The sequence below is a fragment of the Culex pipiens genome, chromosome 1, assembly GCF_016801865.2.
Source record: "Culex pipiens pallens isolate TS chromosome 1, TS_CPP_V2, whole genome shotgun sequence".
Classification (NCBI taxonomy): domain Eukaryota; kingdom Metazoa; phylum Arthropoda; class Insecta; order Diptera; family Culicidae; genus Culex; species Culex pipiens.
The window spans coordinates 124,647,681-124,669,918 of NC_068937.1; the positions used below are offsets into that span (position 1 = coordinate 124,647,681).

The following is a 22,238-nucleotide window of genomic DNA, read 5'->3' on the forward strand; positions in this document are numbered from 1 at the left end:
CACATCTGATTTGCCTGCTATCGGCACGTCACGTCAGCTGGTTCCGTTTTTTATGACCCACCCAAAAACGTCAAATTTCGTGTGTGAGAGAGTCCAACACCATGTTTGCGTCATCAATCATCTCGAAAGTGCAACGTTTGGGGTTTGTTTTATAGGGGCTATCGGAACCGCTGAGCTAGATCCTTCGGCGAATCCAACGACGAGCTTCGTGGTAACACATCTCGTTTGCGATTTAAAAAAGCAGCGGAATTCGAAATATTGGAGGAAAAATGCTGTCCTTCGACAGCGTTTGCCCTCCCGCGGACTTGACGCAACTTCCGCGAATAAATTCCGCCCGTCGTCGGAATATCATCGCGGCCAACAGTGCAGTGACGGCGCCATTCATCACATGTCGTGCAGTGTTGCCAGATGAAGTCATCGGGAGTGTGCTACAATTTGAACTTGTTCTAAAATGTCTAGAATCTTGTGAAGAATGTCATTAGAAATGCTATTACCGCGTCTGGCAACACTGCCACCACTAAACACAACTTAGTCGCTTCACTTGCTGTGCACCGAAAGAGCGCGGACCCTTTTGATGATGGTGGTAAGCCAAGTGTACCGAAAAAAAAGGCGAGACTCAGCTCATGGCTCAATGTCATGGTGAGTAAACGGCAAGACTTGTTCCGCAGCTTACCTGCTGCTGCACTTGCTGCTGCTGCAGCTGTTGTTGTTGTGGCGAGCAATGTGCGAAGAATCCGTTATGTTTTGCTGCGCGGTTGGTTGGCTCTTGAATGAATGATAAGACAACTTTAAGACAGGTTTCTTGAATCCAGCTCGAATCAAACGCTCGGAAATTGGACCGATCCTAGCGCTGCAGCTAATGGTCTCCCTCCCACCGCTTCCCTCGTATTACCGGATAGAGCACATTAGGGAAATCGAAATTCATCGTCCGGGAAGGAACTGCAGCAGCAGCAATGACTAAGGGGGCATCCGTAATGGTATAGAGCCTTTGCGGAACGAGTCACGAGGGGAGTGTTAGTCACAGCAGCGCAAAGAGCATTGGTGCAAGACGACCTCGGTGGTTGAAAGTGCACGCACGGAAAAAACGGAAGGTTGGGTTTTGTCAAGCGTTTCCCGAACGCCGACTTCAGCGGCGAGGTACCTCCGGGAGAGTCTGTGTTAGATCACAAGGTAAGTAAACTCATTTTATAAGTTAAGGTGAAATTTATTAAATGTCAAGGTAAGTACTAAGTGAATGGTGTTAGTAGGTTAAGTCTGTCAAAATTTGTCAATTCTGTCAATGTCAAAATCTGTCAAATGAACAAGTTTTCAAACGAAATTCCTCTAACTGGCATAGCTCGAGTTTTCCGTGCCGAAAACCCGTGGCGACAAACCGTGTGTACCACATAAACAACCCCGGAAAACCCCCGAAAAAGCACAGCCCCGAAAAGATAAATCACCCCGACCAAAAAGGGGGCAAAACCTTTGTGCATTTGGCGGCGGTGGTCCGGAAATCCGCAACTTTTTCGGCTTTGTGTCCCATGCAGAAAAGCCGCCCCAAAGTTCAGTGCACTTACAGCTGGCAGCACTGCCGGAATTCTAATGCTCGCCCCATTTGTGCAAATGTTTGGTCGTGATAAAGTGGTTTTAAGGCTTGGAAAGCTTAATATATGATAGTAATTAGCGCCTCTACGGTGTGGTATTTAGGGCAAAGGTATCGCGAAAGCTCAACAAATCATACAAATTTAAATTACAGTGGCAATTTTCTATCCACGAGGCCACCCATACTGACCCCATTTTTCCAGGCTCACCGATATGAATTGATGCATATAATCCAGGCCGAACGCGTGTTTAGAATTTCAAATGAGGTGCAGGAAAATCGTTTTGCCCCCAAACTCCCGACATGCTAGCAACAATAACAACTGGGTGGTGGTGTGCAACTGCAGCTCGAATGTGAAATTAGTACGCCCTGTCAGACCCCCGGTTCCATGCTGGCTGGCTGTTACTGCTGATTCAACGTGTTTTTCCAACCGGCTGCTGGTTGGGGCAGGTCAGGTGCTGTCAGCCAAGTTTTCACGGTTCAGCTGCTCACTTCTTCCCCGGATGGCGTCGAAAGGGAAAGCTTACTTTGGGCTCCGCCGACGCATTCGATGGAAATTTTTCGGCGGGAAGGCGGTAAGCTTTAAGAAAAATCGGAAGCCTTGGCCGACTCATCTTAATCTCAAATTTAAAAATAATTTTCATAAATAATAAGCTACTTTATTATCTCTGAAATGAATCCTACTTCAGTAATGCAGTATTCCTAAACAGCCAAAAACCAAAAATAATGAAAAATTGTTCATTTGAGTTCTTTAAAAAATAACTTCAGATCTTAAGTTTAGAACTATTAATTTAATTTTGCTTAAAAGTTTGACATTTTTTGACAGATTGACAGTAAAACACTTACCTGTTTACACCTCGATTGATATTCAAAAACGTACTTACCCCGATTCATCAATCAGCATAGCCTTCCTAAGAGGTACCTTGATTCTTACGTCCGTAATAGTGAAGCTCATATCTTAGAAAAGTCTATAAAAAGCACTGACGCTCGACCCGCTCTAAAAACTCCAACTTTCTTTGCGAAAACCCAACTTATGGCAGCGATTTGTACGGCTTTGGAGCTCCACGTGACGTACCATAATATAGCGCCATTGTCGTCATCGCCGCTTCTTTCCTGGGACTTCTTTTTTTTTGTGTGTGGACCCAGCCAAGTTCCGAGATTAGCGTCTTGTGATAAATGGCTAAACTGTGCACCCCTCCTTGTGCATGTCCCAATGGTAGGGATGCCCGATTTGTTTTACTTAAAAAAATGTCAAACTGACTATTATGGTATGGTATGCTATAAATTTTAAATTCTTCTAAAAATTTTAGTTTTTTGCCGATTGAACATCCCTAACATCCCTTAAAAACTGCAAGACGACGACAGCTTTATCCTGCAACTTTGTAATAAATGCTTCTATTACTAACTGCGTGGCTTATTTCGAGAAAGGGTAAACAAGCCCGCTGCCGTTGTTCAGCCAATCGTGACAATTAAGATAACGGCATGAAAAACTAAAGTTTGAACTTTGTGCCCAGGGTATACTTTTTCTGTCGGATTTAGGCAGCCGGTGGGAAAAGGCGAACCTTTGCCAAACGTTATAGCGAGTGCTATAAAAGCCAAGCTCAATCGGAAAACAGTTCTCATAACGAGCAGCTGCTTGTGGGAAAATGGAAAATTCCTTTGCAAGAATCAATTCTTGTTGTCTACGTTGGTAACGCTTTTCCAGGAGGCTAGACAATAAACATTGGGTGGGGAATCAATCGACTTTGCTGCACCGCAGCAGACGCCATGCTCTGCCCCAAAAGTATGATTATGCTGTTACCAGAGCCCCGTAAACACCGTTCAATATTCATGAGACCCAATCAGCCGTATATCTTCTGTTGTCTTGATACGTTCACCCCTCGAGTTTAAACCTAAGATGCTATCGCTCTCAATTATGGTAATAAATAATGGCGTTATTATGGCTGTTTTGCTCTACTACACCATTTACAGGACCTAATCGACTGTCACTTTGTACCGGTTGAGCTACCAATTTCCATGGTTGATACTATGCTATCACTAGATCATCACCTCTGAAGGCCCATGGATTGACGCAGGGACAATCTAATTGTTTACTGACCACCTTCGCGAAACAGACGGCAACTGACAGCAACACGTCTTGACGAAGATGCTCTGTGCGCGAGCACAGACTGATGAGTACCAATTAAGCTGGACTGCATCGGTATCTCGCGTCTTAATTGCTGGTTCATGTTCTGAGACTCCCTGGAAAGATCTTCAAGACACGCGCACGCCGTTGTGTTGATAGACCTTGGGTATTATTATAACGTTGTGTGTGGGATTGACGGCGGGTTCTAGCTGTAGTACAGATGTGCAGCTGCAAATTATGCAGCCCAAGAGATTTGCCGGGATTGGGTTTCTCACGCTGCCTTACGCCGCGAAGGTAAACATTGAAGGGATTAATCATCCGCCACCGGGTAAGGTACGCAGATGAGGTAATCGATACCTTACTGCACCTACTGACCTTCGAGTTCATAAGGTAATGAATTCGAACGGGGTTCAGCGTTTGACAGATTGTCTTTGACAGATTGACAGCACTAGCAGGAACCACATGAAAACACTTACCAACTTCACAAATCTCCTAATACTTACCAAAAATTCTACAAATATTTCCAGCAAGTACCTCAACATTGAAGTTTTTGCTAGGGAAACATTCTGCACTTAAACCTATTTAAACCACCTACCTGCATCAAACTTTAATTGATCTCAACAGGGGTACCTCAACTTTGACGTCCGTAACAGAGAAGCCGATCCAGTACCAGCTCTCAAAGTCGGTCAAACGTCATCGTTTCTTTCAGTGCAGCTTCCTGCCCCCTTTCCGATGCACCGAATCTGGACCGCTCGGCAAATTTGTTGCACAACCTAATTATCGCCATCATCCAATGATTGCACTTTCGTGCGCTGTCAAAAATCGCATCAATCGCGTCTGGAGGAAGCTTTCAAAAGGGCGCATCGTCATAAAAATATTGTTTGGTTTTGCAAAATTAGTTTTGATTTTTTTTGTTTTTTTTTAACAGCGAATTTTTCCTTTCAATAAACGTACTTTCAACTCAACCGCCAAGAGATGCTGTTTGACAAGCCAAAATCGCCGGCTTATGAAGTAATTTCCGAATTATTCAATTATTATTCATTACCGCGCGTGTGTGTGTTTTTGAGTTGTTTAACGCCGAGAGGGGGCGTGGGTGCCTCATCGTGTACGTGCATAATGTTTTCATAATTTGGCATTTTCCCACTTCCTTCCTTCCCGTCGAGTATGAGTTAATGAGAGTGGATGGATTTACCTCCGCGGGATTATGTTTCAACAAGAGGTTTCCGAATGTTTAACATAATTCTGCTCGACTGGCTTTCCGCTGTCAGAATCGAAAATTTCGCGGAAATTTTGATCCTTTGATAAAACCGACATTGTTATGTCAGTTGTTTTTGCATACATTCAGTCGTATTGTTCTCTCATTTCCCGAAAATCAAGATATCCCGCACTGGTGCATTTCCCGGCTCACTGCACAAATTGCGCGCCATTACACGAGGATAAACCTTCCGAGATTCGAAACAGCTGTGCTGGTTGTGCCTGGCCCCCGGGGTCGAATCACAATAATTAAATTTTAAACTCATTTACATGACGCGAGGACTGCACCGACCGGAAGCTGCCGTCATGGGAAAAAGCGCTCCAGCGGATATTCTGAGCGTTTTTTTTTTTGAGCTTCTCTCGTTTGGCTCATTTCGCTGGACAAGCACCGGATGCTGCCGGGGTGCATCAAAGGATTAATTTGCATGTTTGGGAAAACTGGTGGGGAAATTCGCTCGCGTACATCATTTTCAGTTTGATTTGGTATGCAAATCTTGGATATAATTTGAAGGAAATTGGATTTTCTGGTAATTTTATTTCAAGCGTCACTTAAAACTGTTTTTGACAGCATTCACAGCTTTCAAATGTCTTTTCGAAAAAGCTTCAGATAAAATTAGCAGTATTCTTAAAATTTACAGCATTGACAGAATTTTGACAGAACTGACAGCACTTTGACATCACAATCATCTACTTACCAATACAATCTGCATACTTGAACATTACTTACCTTAACTTCAAAAAAGAAGATACATGACAGTAGGTACCTCAATGTTGAAGTCCGTAATAGAGAAGTCATTAGCATCAAATGAGCGAACATTTTGCAAGCTTGTTCGGGACAATTTAAGCCTCTAACAATGAGTGACGACATGTAGATATCATCATCTGCCTCCATCGCTGGCTACTATCTCCACCCTGCAAAGTATACAGGCAGAACAACGAAACCACTTGCAAAGTTCACATTAATTGACCTATTTGAAACCATTCCACAAGCTTCCCATCAGAGTGCGCACTAGCACTGACGAAATAGGGGCGTCCACCCAACACCCAACTTGTACATTAGACCGAAAATACACGTGGTAACTTTCAAACAAAGCCGTTAATAACTCCCATGTTTGCATCGAACATCGCCCATCTCGGGGTGGCATGCCGAAGATAATCAAATTGAAAACTCCGCTGCTCTGGTTTTTGCATAGTTTGGTTTTGTGCAAACTACTGCGTGGCGGCGGCGAGACCTTTTCACACATGAAGAAATTCATGTTGAACGCTAATTGGATGCTGTTTTGATGCAACGTTGAACGCCCACGCGCGTGGGAGTTACTAACCTTTTGAAAGGCTTTTACCGACGAATGTTGATTCTTTAACAGTTATCGGTTGGCTAGGCTGCTGATATGCGTAGCGATGAAAGTATTTTAATTAGATGTGTTCTCTATTACGGACTTCAAAGTTGAGGTACCTCCGAGGGACGGAATCGAGTGGTGTTAAGGTAAGTATAATTTTTTTGAGTTTTTGTTTTTGGACGACTTCTCTATTACGGACTTCAATATTGAGGTACCTCCAAGAAAGCAAGCCTTCTGTTGAGTGCTGTCTGTAATGGTAAGTACAAATTTTTGGTGTTTTGAAGCAGTTCTCAAATGGTAAGTAAACTGTCATTTCTGTCAAATCTGTCAACCCAATCATAAGCTCACAACTAATCTACTCAACAGGTTGCCACACTAAACATTGGCAACCGGCTTGAGCAAGAGAAGTTGTGTGCGCTCTCCACCAAGACGCACGTGCTCCACGTGCGGGCATCGAATAACTTTGCCTCCACAAACGATATTGTCTTGCCGCAGAGATTGACGGCTGCAGATCGCCCGGGCCGGGGTTCACAAGCATAATTGGATTAACATCGTGACATAACCGACGAAAGTCCCATCATGCGTGTGCGACCAACCGACACGTGCAAAATTTGCCAATCGAGCTCTCGATTCTGGGTGGTAATTATGCGAAAGTTTGTGTGAGAATTTTGTTTGTGGGATGTAAATTAATTACAATTGGGCAACTTGTTTTTCTAACTGTCGGTGATTGCATCTGTACTAATGAGCTTCTTTCTTGTTTACTTTTGCAGATAACAGAAGATGTTGCGCGGAAGAAAACCGAATATCAGAAGCATTTGGAGTACTACAAAATGCTGCGAGGGCGATTTGAGGAGATAATAAAATGTAAGTTTATTCTGAATTTGAAATAAGTTCAAATTTTCAACAGTACTGTTTCTCAAATTAGCTGGCCGCTCCGGCCGCAAGCTGGACGACGTCATCGACAAGTACCAGAAGGCGTGCCGGAAGCTGCACCTGGCGCACAACGAGTACGTGCTGCTGCTGAGCGAGGCGGCCGAAATCGAGAAGGACATCCGGACGATCCTGATGCCGGGCCTGCTCGAGCACCAGCAGTCCCAGCAGGAGGGCTTCATCCTGACGTGGTGAGTGGTTTCAAATTTTATCTACTGCTTGGCCCGCAAAAAAGCCAACCGATGTAATGTGATGTAATGGGAAATTGGATTCCTCCTACTCCTCGTTTTCCACACTTTGGATTTCCTGTCACATCGCTGCTATCAGGTTGATTTTTCGGATGGCATGAAATTGGGCTTGATTACTCAGCAAAAAGTTGCCGTGATGTATGCCTGCTCACTTATGGGCATATTTTAACCCTCAATCGTCGGTTAGACATCAACCTTGAATCCATACAACTATTGATTTTTACTAAATTCAAATTTGTCAGTACCGTTTTCACTCACAACTTAAAATAAATATTCATTTATGAAGGTTCTTTAATTCCTACGTCCGTAATAGAGAAGTCAATTCTGACTTAATTACAGTTTTTAGTTTTGATTCAATTTTACTTGCCTTCCGTTTCGAAGACGATCCCGAAAACCAAGTTAAAAGTTTAAATTTAGTCGAATCACTTCCGGACCTGCACCGAATCCTGCCCACTCATCCTCAAAGTCATTACTTTAATTCGTCCCTTCTCCTCAGGCGCAACCTCCTCCAGGAAATCTCCAAACTGGGCGACACCACGTCGGACCGGTTCAGCGAGATCCAGCAGCGGATAGAGTCCAACATTGCGAGCATCAGCCCCGCCGAAGAGTACCGGGAATTCACCGAAAAGCACAAAACCAACCCCACGGCACCGGTCGCGTTCCAGTTCGACGAAGCGCTCGTCGAGGACAGTCTCGGCAAGTTGCAGGCCAACACCCTGACGGTGGACAACCTGACCGTGGACTGGCTGAAGGCTCGCCAGACGGAGCTCGAGGGCTCGATCAAGGATCTGCAGGAGGTGCAGAGCAAGCTGTGCCAGGACGGCGGAGGGGGAGCGGCGCTCAACAACAGCCAGACCAGCCTCAACGGGACCAACGGAACAACTGCCAACGGGAACGGCACGACGTCGCCGTCCGCCAAACCGTCCACACCGATACTCAACGGGTCCAACGGAACTAGCGTTAAGGATAGTAGTAATAAGTAAGCTTAAACTCACAGTTCGCGCAAAAGTTTCTGTAACTAACCACCATCTTGCATTGTAGGAGCTCCAAGGAACTGATCGCGCTACGCTGCCAGGAGCGCCAGATGCAGAAGCAGGTCGAGATGATCCGGGCCGCGCTCAACGACGTGGGCTGCGAGGAGCTGCCGTCCGGCTGCGACGACATCTCGACGATGGCGCCGGCGATACTGCTGGAGAACAAAAAGTCCATCAGCCAGGATCTGTCGGTAAGTGAGACTTTGCGCTGTTGTTGACTGGGAAAGCAATCGATCGATCGGGTGAGATCAATGCGACAGCCGGTTGACAGAATTTGACAGAATGTACTTACCGTTGCGATGCGTATCTACTTTGTACTTACCCCAGTATGCAGCTACTAGTCAAATTGTACTGAATTTAGCCAAGGTACCTTGATTCTTACGTCCGTGTTAGGGAGCTCTTCATTTAAAATTTAAAATTAATGGAGACGCATGATGTTTTTGAACCGTCGATCGATTGCTCCCCAAAACACTTCGTCAATCCTTCAATTTGTTCGGTGGTTTTGGGAATAATCCGGGTTTACGTCTGTTTGTTCAATTGCTGCTACTGCACCGGGTTTCATCCAACGGTAACACCTGTGGTGATGGTTTATGTATTTTTCTTCCTTTTTTATTCTCTCTCCCGTTCGATGAAAAATCAAAACTCACACGTGGTGGTTGTGGCTTAACCAAAAAAAAAAACAATAATCCGAAACCCCACAGGAAGACTCCTCGCACAACACTTCCAGCACGCCATTTTTTGCCAGCGGCAAAGGTGCCGCCACTAGCGTAATGACCCTTATCCGGGACCAGTTCCGACGGAAGTCGGCAGCACCCGGTACGAATACGACGCCGGCTTCGACGCCACGACCTGGCCATCGATTAACCTCGACGGCAGAGGCACTGAAAAACGGAACCAACGGGGAAGGTTCATCCACGGTAAATGAGTGTGACCCGAGTGAGAATGTGTATCAGGAGCCGGCGGAACTCTTTGGGCGGGAGCAGGACGGCCACCAGGAGAACCGCGCCTCCACTAACACCTATGTCGACATGGAAGCTAACCTGCTGCAGGCCGAGTTTGAGTGTGTTGCTACTACCATTGTTGCGAGTGCTACTACCAATACTGCTACCACCACTACCAGTACTAATAACTTGGGGGGACTTGGGTTTGACCAGGAGGACCACCGGAAGTTGCTGCTGGAGCATGACGACGACGGAATCGCGAGCTATCGACGGTTGAAAGGTAGCGAAGAGAGTGAGGTTATGTTGCTGAACTCGCTCAACTCACCGGAAGATCAGTCCACGTCGGATGAGCTGTACGCGAACGACATGAACGACTCAAAGAACAATCTACTCCAGGAAGACGGAACCATGTACGAGGAACCGCTGCGGGTTACGCATAAATCCTCGATCGATGCCCACCTGGACAGTATCGACGAGCTGAACTCCAAACTCGATCACAAGCTGTTCATGAAGGTCGAACAGAATGAGTACACCAACGTGACCGTTGGAAGTTCCACTGTGGAGGAACCGAAACCGCTGGAAAAAGGTTCGGAGAAGGCCAGCTTTCGAGACAAGATCAAGCGAAAGATCAAGATCAAGAGTGTGGACTCGGAGAGGCTGGACGAAACCGACGAACCTGGCAACAGCTTCGCCGATCGCTTGCGCAGCAAGGTTTCTAACCTCAAAAAAGGTGACGAGTTCAAGCTGATGAAGAACGAGAGTGGCGCCGTGGAAACACCGAAAGACACTCCGGACGAGAAGCGCAAGAAAAAGAAAAAAAAGCGTGGCAAGAACCGCAATCAGACGTTTTCGGAAGACGAACTTCTCGGCGATGAGCTGAACGACACGGCAGCGGAAGCCGGAACGGCTTCATTCTCCAGCTCGGTAATGTCCACCTTCCGAGAGATCATGCACTCCACAAACAAGGTTAAGGACTCCTCCATAAACATGGCGCTCCGCCACCAGCAGCACAACCCCGAAAAAGTCGACTTGATCGGCGGCAGCAATCGCCTAACCACCATCAAGTTCATCTTTTCTGACGCGAACCGCCAGGATTCGTCCAGCTCGCCACCGGAAACACCGGAACACCTGCTTCGAAGCGAATCCCACTACTCGGCACCGGCGACGAACGCCGACGCCTCGACGGAAGCTTCCGACCTTGTCGATTGCAGCACGAAAGGCGCTTCGTCGGCCGCGGAGTCGACCAAACTTTCGTCGCTGCTCAAACATAACCTTAAAAATCGCTTCAAGAAGCTACTGACCAACAATGGGCCAACGCCGACGGTTCCGGTGCCGCCGGAAGATCCCAAACTTTGCCGAGCCTGCAGTCGACGGTTTCAGCGATTGCATCCGAGCAAAACGGTGCTGGATTTTACGCGGGAATTTCCCAACGGGGGACGCTTCTGTCGAAACCATGGCGGCGAAGCGTCCACCGAGGACGAGCTGGACGGTGAGGATGAGGACGAGGGAAGCTGGCTAAATCTCGAGTATGAGGACATTGATGTTATTACTATTAAGAACCATAACCTTACTAGCGCTAGTGGTGTTGATGATAACGGTCGTACTGACGAAAATAGTGCCGATGGTGTGAGTATTGTGTTTTTTTGTTGTGCTTGGAAATTTCTAACCTTTGTGCATGCTGAATGGTAGTCTTCTGTAGTCTGTGCTTCTCCTAAATCTACCACCTTCCTTTATTGACTTGCATCTCACGTACGCACCTTCTCCTCACCAGTCGTTCGTGTTAAAGAGAGGCATTCTGGGCTAGAAGAGGTTGCGAAACCCGTAAAAGCCGGCGAGTCCGGCGAGGTTTCGATTAAATGTTTAATCTCTTCCCCCCAAGAGGAGCAGGAAGAAAGAGTGTGACCATGAAAAAGTGATTACATCGGCAAAGACGTCGGAGGAAAAAGTTTCCTAACAGTGAAGAAGCGATAGTGGGTGATGGCTTGGTGTCCTCTGGGAAAACTTTGCAATTAATCTGGACTGGGGCTTGAACATAAATCACTGCAGACGGTCATCTAGGAGGGGATAGTTGTTTGATTTATATTGTACTTGTTTGGTAATATTTTTTTACAAAACAAAGGAACTTAAGTTTTAGTGTACCATAGACGATAAAAGCTTCTCAAATTTGTAACTGCCGTAAATACACTTCACACAGACGCCCTTGTTCGCAATCATTACAATTTTGTTAGTTTTGATTTTGATCTGGAAGCCAATTTCCCAAAAGCATCCTGCAAAATTTCTAATCAATCACTCTCAAAGGATTTTATTTTAATGGGCAGACCTACTGCATAAAATAAATCGCTATGATGATTCGTTGGAAAAGAATTTGTGTGCGTATGATCTGGCCTTAATTTTCGATTTTTAGGTGTTTTAAAGGACTTAAAAAGATGCATTTTCTCAAAACAAATTTAAAAAAATCATTTTTAGGATTTAAGGTATCGTAAACCGGGGTGACATTGATAGGATTTTAATTTATTTTTGGAATATTTTCCAACTGGTAAGGTTTTTCTCAAGACTATTATTTTTAAAACATATACTGGGGTAGGCCACACAAAGTCCATGCACTATTCCTTAAAACAAGTTTTTTCAATAGTGCTTAAAACAATAGTTGCCTTGAAAATTCTTATTTTGAAAAGTCACCCCGACTATCAAAGTCATTGTTTTTATTGTAATCAGATTTAAGGTGTTTAAACTTTATTTTTACGTCAAATGTACCATCAATAAGGTTACTGATATAGTTTTTATGAAAAAAATTAATGTTTATATTTAGTTAACTAAGTTTAACAAAATACATATAAATTTTAGGTAAAATTGTTAAAAATTCTGAAATTTGCCTGAAATTTGTTAAACCTAGTTTTGTTTATAAAATTATCAATTCATATTGCATTTTTGTTGTACTTTTCAGTGCCTACAAATTTGGAAATTGTACTTAACCCTCTACTCCTACTGCCCAATTTTTTTTTTCGAAACTTTTTATTTTTCCCGTGTTTAGGAGGTCATTTTGAGCAACTTTTGTTCTACGAAAAACTTTACTTCTCTTGTTTTGTTTTTCTTGTTTTATTTTTAGTATTTTAATTTGCATTTATCTTGTTTAGTTTATGTTTGTTTTTTTTTTTTTGTAATGTTTGGCCTATTCTACCACTTAATATAATTACATTTTGCTTATCTAATTTTTTTTACGTTTTTACAGTCACTTTTTAAATTTTTGCTCGTTTTTCACATTTTCTGCTATAGAATGGCACCATCATCATTTAAATTGTAAAAAAATGCGTAGAGGCATAGTCTGGGACACTACAAAAATTACTGCATACTTCTTTTTACTTAAAATATAGGAAATGTTAGTAACAAACACAGCCAAAGTTGACCCCTAAAAAAATGACATTTTTAAAAACATTGGCAAAGTCACATAAAACAAGTAAAACTTCCAACCCATAAATTTTCTAAAATTTTAAGAGTTCTTCTTTCCAATGCTTTTTAAAGATCAAAAATTGGTTGAAAAATTGATTTTTGGCGATTTTTCAGATCGAAGCCCGTCTAAAGGCGGGGTTAGGTTGTAGAGGGTTAATTATGTTTCAAAAACACATAATATTAATTATTTGCTTTACTTATTTACTCATTTAACTTTCTCCTAGTGGAAATTTTTTCAAAGAATCCGAAAATGCATTCCGTTTTCCGATTTGAAATCATTTTCATTAAAATAATCATAACAATTTGAGAAATTCAAAATATTGCTATTCATCAACGTTTTCTTGATTATAGTTTACTTCTTAAACTCTTCAAAATTTGTTTTGTACTTTTCATTTTGCGGAAAATCTCAAAACCATCAAAGTCACCCCGTTTTACGGTATTCGTTCTTCTCTTCTTCTGGCATTTTTATGTAATTTTTGTTGAAAAAAATCAGTTTTGGTTATTTCAATACTTCATGATCTTGGAATAATTAAATCAATTTGAATGTTTTTGCTCTTGTCCATAAAAAAAGAGAAAACAAAAACTGATGAGTTTGATTTGAAATTTCGTATAAATTTTGATTAAAAAGTGCAGATTTGATAAACAATAATTAAACAATCGAAGACATCGGAGGCATACATTTTTTTAAAGCGAATCCTCGTGAATTGCCAGATTTAACAAATCAAAATTAAATATTTTATCAATTATTTTTGATCTCTTTTTGATGTCAATTACAATTATGGACAATTTCAATCTACGGAGTACACAAATTGTTTAAAGTACATCAACTATTTTCTTGAAGTTTATTTGAAAATTATTCTAATCTAATCTTTGTTTTTAAATAGTTTTTAAAGCCTGAATTACTAAACTACAGTTTTGAAATTTCCAAGGCAAAAAATATGTTTAAAACGTTTTTCAAATTTAAAATATTGATATCAAGTGGTTGGTTTTGATTTTTTTTTCTACCTGTCCCATCCCCACCGACCAATGTCAAAGTCAAGTGCGGCAAGAAATTAGTGGAAGAAAAAAAAACAAAAATTATAACAACGCGTCCGCACGCCATCACAATCCGACTTAAATTACGAAATCGAACTCGACCGACATTCTTCCACAGACGACCCTGGTTCAAAGACGCCGTTTCGTTCGTCGTCATCTTATAAATTTACAGCACTTTTTATTCATCTTCCTTTTCGCGAGAACATGCAAAAAGTGTCGTCAAAAATGTTACACCGCGGTGTGAAAATTCGAGGAGAAAAATTGAAAACTTCCTCTCCGGTGGAGCCGCTTGGTGTATTGTCGAGTTTTTCTGCTCACTCTCACTCAACTTTTCGCGAGAAAGAGCACCGAACAAAATTCACACCTACTCACTCAAAGTCTCAAAGTCGGCTCAGCCTTAAAATATTGCCGCTCGGGGTTTCCTTTCATTTGCGTGCGTCGGTCGGTCGCGAAAACCGCTTTTATTTTGCTCCTCCGACGTCAACCTTGATTTTGAGCCCACCTACTAAAATTACAACAAGAAGAAGAGGTGGAGCGGAGTTTTTCGCGTTAATTATAACCTTTTTCGATCTAGAGCTTGGTGATATTTTTTCGGCATTTTTTTTTTATTTTCCCGTGAAAAGGTGCGTTTTTTGTGATCGCGTCGCGAGTGATGTAATTTTAAAAGAAAGTGTTTAAGTGCTGTTACTTAAGCGCGCGGAATTTGGTGCAAAATTTTAGAGCCCCAAAAATGAGTACCACAGAGATGAGTACGACGGCGTCGACGTCCTCGTACGATACCGACTGCCACTACAGCAACTACCAGCCGAAGGCACCGGTCCGGAAGAAACGAATCATGTCGATGCTGATGGTAATGCAGCTTTATTTTCTTCGCTCCAAACATTTAACGTGGAAATATGTGATCAACTAAAAAATGTCGATCTGCGATTAATAATATTTCTCTCGTATTTTTTCTGTCTGCGTGTAGAAAATAAGTCAGGCTACTAAATCGCTGGTAAGCTTAATGCGCATATTTTAGCTTTTTTTTCTAAAAAAAACACACATTTTCATCGAAAAACTTTTGAGTTATACTTAAATCATAAAAATGGATCACTTTTAATTAGCAATTCAGCAATCCAGTCTCGTATTTATTTTTTTAATGTAGGAAGTTTAATGAAAATCAATTATACAAATCGATTTAAAAAAGGTTATTATTACAACAATAGCAAAGAAGTAGTTATTGTTCCTCAATTCTGGATCAAAGGGGAGGCATAATTCAAAATATCAGCCATTAAAAAAAAAAAATCAAAAATGCATCAATTAAAAAAAAATACCGCGAACATCAAAATAATTATTCGAAAAATTGCTCCTCAACATCGATTTCCAACAGGCATGCATTTTGAAATTAATTTTTGAAGATAAGATATGATTCACGAAAAGTTCCAGCGAAATAAGTTTAGGTTGAAACTTGCCAGGGATAATAAAGTTTGATGTTTGAAGCATGAAGCATAACACAAGGATTTTTTTCTTTATTAGCACAAAATTTAAAAAAAGAATGTGAATGAATAAGATATTTAAAAACAAAAAACAAGGAAAAAATCGCAGAGTAGTTTGAGCTATTTTCTTTCTAAATCGCTATAAAGTCAAGATGATCAAATTGCATAAAATGCTTAAAAGTAAAAAAAAACTGGTAACAAATGAAGTTTTTTTTTTCATATATTCATGTTAGAAAATATGTTAAACACTTTGAAATGTTTTCTAATTTTCTGGAATTATCTAAAAAAAACTGTTATAATGCAATTTTGCCTAAACTTTTTTTAAATACTCAAATTTCCCTTTAGCTCAAAACCATTAGCAAACAAAATGTTATTTCTCTTATTTTACTGAATCTACTTTGGGTGAATTTATCGCTCAGGATGTGATTAGTTTTTAAGATACTTAAGGATGTACTTAAGTTTATAACACTTCAGGCCTGAATTAAAAAAAAATCATCTAATGATGGGAAAATGAAGACCATACGAAAATTATAGGCTAGTTAAAAATAATAATTTTTGGGTCATATATAACCCATCAGGCCTGAAAGAATTTTAAAGACATTTTAGCAAAAGAAATATAACAATTACAATTTTGAAACAATTAATTTTCTGTTAAAATCAGGAGGTCTAATAGAATAGTAATTAAATACATAAATTTGTAATAGTAATAGTACAGTCAAGACTCGATTATCCGAATGTTCAATTATCCGAAGTTCGATTATCTGAAGGTTTGTATGGGACTCGGATAATCAAATTACAAACCTAAATAAAAAAATCGCGTTTTATTTTATTTTCTTATTTTTAACATCAAATTCGAGCACTGCGATCCCATTTTAGTAAAATTTGAATGGTTGATTGCCTATAACATTTCAAAATGCATTTTTTTAAATATTTCATTACCGCCATTTTGGGCGCCATCTTGGATTTAAAAATTCTAAATAATTTTAGATTAGTTTAGGGGTAACACTAAAGCTCAACGATCAAAAATAAGACGATTTTATTTTTGTTATTCGATTATCCGAAATGAAATTTTGCCATGGCCTTCGGATAATCGAGTCTGGACTGTAATAGTAAATGTAAAAAATATAAAATAGTTAATAACATTTATTTATCTTTTTTTGCCGGTCTTTCCTTAAAATAAAAATAATAATATGAGAATGACTGTTATAATGGGTTAAGCACTTTATAGAACCATTTGTTTAATATTTTGAAAAAAATAAACATGGAATCAAACACATATTTTGTTCAATTTTAATTTGAACACATTTCTTTTGTATTTTTTTTCATACATGTTATAGTTTTTTTTATATTCAAATATTTTTGTAAATACTTTTTTAGTTCAATCACATTAAAATAAATTTGAGAAACAATTAAATAAATTAATTGTAACAAATACAATACATTTTAAATACAATAAAATAAATAAATGTCTGAAATGTAATACGACAGCGACTTTAAAAAAGTAAATTAAATAAGTTATAAACAAAATTCAACCCTTTCGTCAAATTATTCATAGCAAATCTATCAACTCTCTAGAATCTAGATCGTTAACCTCATCCCAATCGAACGTGTTATTTATTTCTTTCGCCAGTAATGTCAATAGCTGCGTAAAAATAAACATTCCCGATTTCTACGGCTTTTTTTCCTCGCATTGCGTGGGTCTTTCCTCTTCCGAACTTCTGACGACGATGCACTCCCGGCTTAATACCCTTATAGATACTTCTCTCGCTGTGTAGTTAGAGCTCATTAATGGGTCGCCTAAATATAGTCCCGTTTTGCACGCGGAATGACGCCAGTTGTGAAGTCGCACAAACACCAAAAGAATGCCTTTTCCTCTTATTTTCGTAGTTTTGTTTTTGGTACTGTTGCTCATCAGCTGCTTCTTTCGTATATACGTTCATTAATCCTTCTAGCAAAATCGATTCAGAGTAACTGTTGTGCGACGCCACGTGCTTCGATATGTTCCGTTGGCAGTACGCAACCAATAATAGCTTGGGTACGCTGCCACTATTGATGTCACTAGCGTCCGCCAGTGGTGGCTGCGTACTTCAGGTGCCAGCACGACTCCTTCAACCCCAACAACCCAAAAAGCTAATCGAGCACCTTCCGGTTCCCCATTTTCCCTCCTTCCCAGATGACCCTCTCGACGAACCGGCCACTGTACGAGGAGGAGTGGTTCCACGGAGTCCTACCGAGGGAGGAAGTGGTCCGGTTGCTGCGCAACGAGGGCGACTTCCTGGTGCGCGAAACGACCCGCAACGACGAAAGCCAAACCGTGCTGAGTGTCTGCTGGAACGGACACAAGCACTTTATCGTGCAGACGACGGCGGAGGTGGGTGTTGTTCGCTGACAGAAGTGGCTGCGTACTTGTGTGGTTTGGCCAACAGTACGCAACCAACAATAGCGATAGTGGAATGAACAAGCGTATTTTTTCAGGGTCACTTCCGCTTCGAGGGTCCAGCCTTCCCGAGCATTCAGGAACTAATCATCCACCAGTACCAGTCGGAGCTGCCGGTGACGGGACGCTCCGGAGCGGTCCTGCGCAAGCCAGTATTGAGGGAACGGTGGGAGCTGAGCAACGACGACGTGGATCTCATCAGTAAAATCGGACGGGTAAGTTTCGGATCAAAACTTGAAGAATCTTCCGTAACGCCATTGATCTTCTTCCCTCAGGGCAACTTTGGTGATGTGTACCGGGCGAAGCTCAAGTCCTCCAAAAACACTCTGGTAGCGGTCAAAACGTGCCGGATGACACTACCGGAGGAGCAGAAACGCAAGTTCCTGCAAGAGGGCCGCATCCTGAAGCAGTACGATCATCCGAACATCGTGAAGTTGATTGGAATTTGCGTCCAGAAGCAGCCCATCATGATCGTAATGGAGCTGGTGTCGGGTGGTTCGCTACTCATGTTCCTGCGAAAGAGCGCTGGCACTCTGAGCCAGAAACAGCTGATGGCCATGTGCCGTGACGCAGCCGCAGGTTCGTACTTTATGATGAATCGCCATTTTAACGGGTTTGACAGCAGTTTGTTCCCGTAGGAATGCGTTACCTGGAGTCGAAAAATTGCATCCACCGGGATCTGGCCGCCCGGAACTGTCTCATCGGAGTCGATAACATCGTCAAAATCTCCGACTTTGGAATGTCCCGTGAAGAAGAGGAATATATCGGTAAGTACGCAACCAGTTCTAGCTTTAAAAACAAATACTTAGCGATCCTTCTTCCTCCCAACAGTTTCCGGCGGTATGAAGCAGATTCCGATCAAGTGGACCGCCCCGGAGGCGCTCAACTTCGGTAAGTACACCTCCCTGTGCGATGTGTGGTCCTACGGGATCCTGGTGTGGGAGATCTTCAGCCGTGGGGACACGCCCTACTCCGGCATGAGCAACTCGAGGGCTCGCGAGAACATTGATGAGGGCTACCGGATGCCGGCGCCGGACAACACGCCGCCGGAAATGTACCGCCTGATGCTCAAGTGCTGGTCGTACGAGCCCGAGAATCGGCCCCACTTTGACGAGATCTACACCGTGGTGGACGCGCTCATGCTGTGCCAAAAAGACTAGCGAAGGACTTCCGGCGGAAGTCGCTCGAAACAAAAACAGTGTCTTTCGTGCCGTGGCGGAGGACGACCGTGGGGCTTCGGGGTTGGCCGCCGACACCGACGACGGGGGACCAAAGGAACGACTACTGCGTCGACCGGCGGCACCGGTTCCACGTACTTGTGCTCCTCGGTGGCATTGCTTGCCGGTAAAGCTTGAACCTCCGGAGGTTCGGCCACCGAAGATCTGCTTTAGACGAGGGTTTGGCCGGTGGAAGCTAACACCTTTGCTATTTTTGGTTGCGTTTCGCAATTAAAACCTGTCAGACGCAACCAGAAGTGGCCGTTTGACAGAATGACCACAAAGAACGCAACCGATAATAGCGGAGACCCTCTGTACGCATACTCAAACCATGTGAGAATTAGCTTTTTCCGTCATTTTAACTTATTTAAGCAGACCTGTTTTTTTAGCGAAATCAAACAAATCTAGCTTAAGTTGCCAAACACACAAAAAATACAACGAAAACTTTTAAGAGCGCAGCAAATGTATAGATCAAGAAGCGGAACAAAATTAAACAAATCGAGATTTGATTGATGTGAGTAGCTAGAGTAGTGAAAAGTGAAGTAGTTAAGAAATAACGGAAAGTGAGATCGAATGAGTTTTTGCTATAGTTAGGAAGGAATGTGGAAAGTTGGAACGCGTTATGTGATTTGAAAAGATTTTATCCATTAAGTTATGTTAGTCGTTTTAGCTTGTTGCACAGTTTATTGAAAATGCTTCTTTATTTCTTTTAAAAGTTTAGGATACTGAAAACTAAAAACCACATTTTATCACACGCTTAAGAAAGCCGACAGTAATGCAGGTTATCGTCATTCAGCAGTGTATGTAAATTATGATAAAAAAACGCACACATTTTTTGTATGCAGCTATTTATAGAAGGTGAATATTTAGTAAAGAATTATACATAATTCGATAAGGTTTCCGAAGCCGTGACTCGAGGTAAATAATATTCGCGTAATAAACAAATAAAAAAACAACCACAATATTGCAAATCTTTACACGTCCACAATAATCGCAGCATCTTTGGATCGAAAGCTTGAACCAGCGTTTCATTGTCAATATCAAACAATTTGTCTCGAACAGTACTGAATCAATAAAATTAAACTAATAAAAATTAAATAAACTTAGTCTTGCTGAAAATCAAAGTACAGCCTCAACGCAGCCCATACACGGTCATACAATATTGTAACATTATTTACAGGTACTTCAAAAAATAAATAAACAATAAGCATTTTATAAAATATAACTAGTTTCCATGCATATTTGATATCACAGTCCCAGCAGCTTTTTTGACAAAGAACTTTGTCCTAAGGGCTCTATTCTGGTGAGGTGTCAATCCAGAAAAACGAAAAATGTCGCGCGTTACGAAAATGTTGCATGCTTGGTACTGGGGAAGAGGTCTACGACGCAACAAGGCACTGTTGCGTCACCATTTCGAGCCAATATAAACCCCGCTCGATCAGCCCAAGGAAATCATTCTATCGCTGGACGCCGAGGAGTGAACAACAACCTGGACCTGCAAGCAGATGGCCTGGAGGCCCAGAAGCAATTGGTCGAAAAGCAGCTGTCCTGGAGCAAGGAGCAGCCCAAGCGGAGACAGGCCAGCCGGAATATTCTGGCCACAAGACCCGGAGTGGCCAGAACCCTCAGGGGTGTTCCGATGGAAGGCTATACGGGACTGGACAATATGGGTATCAAACTTCTTGGATTTTGATACTGGTAATGAAAATGGCCATTTTGACAGTATTGGCCACAACCTGGAGTGGCCGGTGCCCTCAGGGAGGTACTCCCGGAAGGACATTTACCGAACCATACGATTTTGGGCAATATTGGTATCAAAATTCATGTTTTTCAATACTGGTAATGAAAATGACCATTTTGACAGTATTGGCCACAACCTGGAGTGGCCGGTGTCCTCAGGGAGGTTCTCCCGGGAGGACATTTACCGAACCATACGATTTTTGGCAATATGGGTATCAAAATTCATGGGTTTTAATACTGGAATGATAATGGCCATTTTGACAGTGTAGGCCACAACCTGGAGTGGCCTGTGCCCTCAGGGAGGTTCTCCCGGGAGGACATTTACCGAACCATATGATTTTGAACAATTGTTCAAGGCTCAACTGCGATCGTTGACGATGACGATGGAATGAAAATCGTTGGCAAAAATGCTGCCTTCACGACTCCGGAAAAAAACAAAACAGCCAATCAGAGAGCGGAAAGATTTTTTGCGTGGGTCAAAGCACGCGCTTGCTTGTTCAAGGCCAACTGCGATCGATTGACCGTTGACACTTGCAAGCGAAATTGTTAATAGGGTAGAGGACCCAGAAATCGCCCACTTTTTAGTGCAGGGTGGCCACCCCGGGAAAAAACCGGGAAAACCGGGAAAAACCCGGGATTTTTATCCACCGGGAGAAAACCGGGAAAAACTCGGGAATTCGACTGACAAACCGGGAAAATATTTTAAGTTTATTTAAATTTTGACAAAAGCCCCTCTTTAATGTATTCAATATGTTCTTTTCTCAAATAGAATATTATTCCTGTTATTCTAAATGAAGAAATCGCGAAAACTAGCATTTTTTTTCCTCTACAGCAGCGGTTCTCGACCACATGTACCCCTGTGGGTACCACGAGCGGTCTCAGGGGGGCCAGAAAAAACCCCTCAAACGAAATATTAAAGAGAAAAAAAAATAAATTGATTTGAAGCAAAAGCTAACAACCATATTTAAGGTGCAGTGAATTACGGGCGAATTATTTTTGACCAATCAGAAAATGTTTAAAAAAATATTTGAATGATAAACCTATAATTTGCATTCGTTAAGAAATTTTAATAATTTAAAATGAAGTGCATGGTTTTAGGGTTTTTTTTTTTTGATATCGGCTCCGTGGCTTAATGGTTACGGCTTCTGCCTCATAAGCAGAAGGTTCAGGGATCAAATCCCGGCCGGTACCTTTGAAATTTGGAACCAGGAATTTGAACTTTGAAAATTAACAAAAAAACGAAAAATGAATCAGGTGGGATTCGAACTCACACCTCTGGATTGGTGGTCTGGGACGCTAAGCAGTCAGCAATCAGAAGGTTTACTCTCTAACTGTGAATTGATCCGTAGTGTTGAAACATGTTATCTTCTCATATTAAATACGCGCTGATCCCTGATTTGCCTGACGGGATTGGAAGTCTAAATATAGATCGAGTTTCC

The 22,238-nt window shown here is 42.1% G+C and overlaps 1 protein-coding gene across 5 annotated transcripts in view; it reads left to right on the forward strand.

Annotated features, from left to right (window-relative positions):
- LOC120414300 (tyrosine-protein kinase Fer) overlaps positions 1-20,284 on the forward strand; it is a 65,283-nt gene extending 44,999 nt beyond the window's left edge. For 2 of the 5 annotated variants that reach the window (XM_039575434.2, XM_039575435.2), the window contains exons 4-13: positions 7,066-7,159; positions 7,221-7,416; positions 7,970-8,452; positions 8,515-8,698; positions 9,209-9,424; positions 17,579-17,776; positions 17,881-18,057; positions 18,118-18,421; positions 18,481-18,609; positions 18,674-20,284. In XM_039575434.2, coding sequence (XP_039431368.1) covers positions 7,066-7,159; positions 7,221-7,416; positions 7,970-8,452; positions 8,515-8,698; positions 9,209-9,424; positions 17,579-17,776; positions 17,881-18,057; positions 18,118-18,421; positions 18,481-18,609; positions 18,674-19,002 — 2,310 coding nt within the window. In that variant the 3' untranslated portion in view covers positions 19,003-20,284. Of the gene's footprint in view, positions 1-7,065; positions 7,160-7,220; positions 7,417-7,969; positions 8,453-8,514; positions 8,699-9,208; positions 9,425-14,340; positions 14,781-14,897; positions 14,925-17,578; positions 17,777-17,880; positions 18,058-18,117; positions 18,422-18,480; positions 18,610-18,673 lie in introns of those variants that run through there. The other 3 variants (XM_039575437.2, XM_039575438.2, XM_039575439.2) reach the window with 3 other exon arrangements.
- The last annotated feature ends 1,954 nt before the right edge of the window (positions 20,285-22,238 follow it).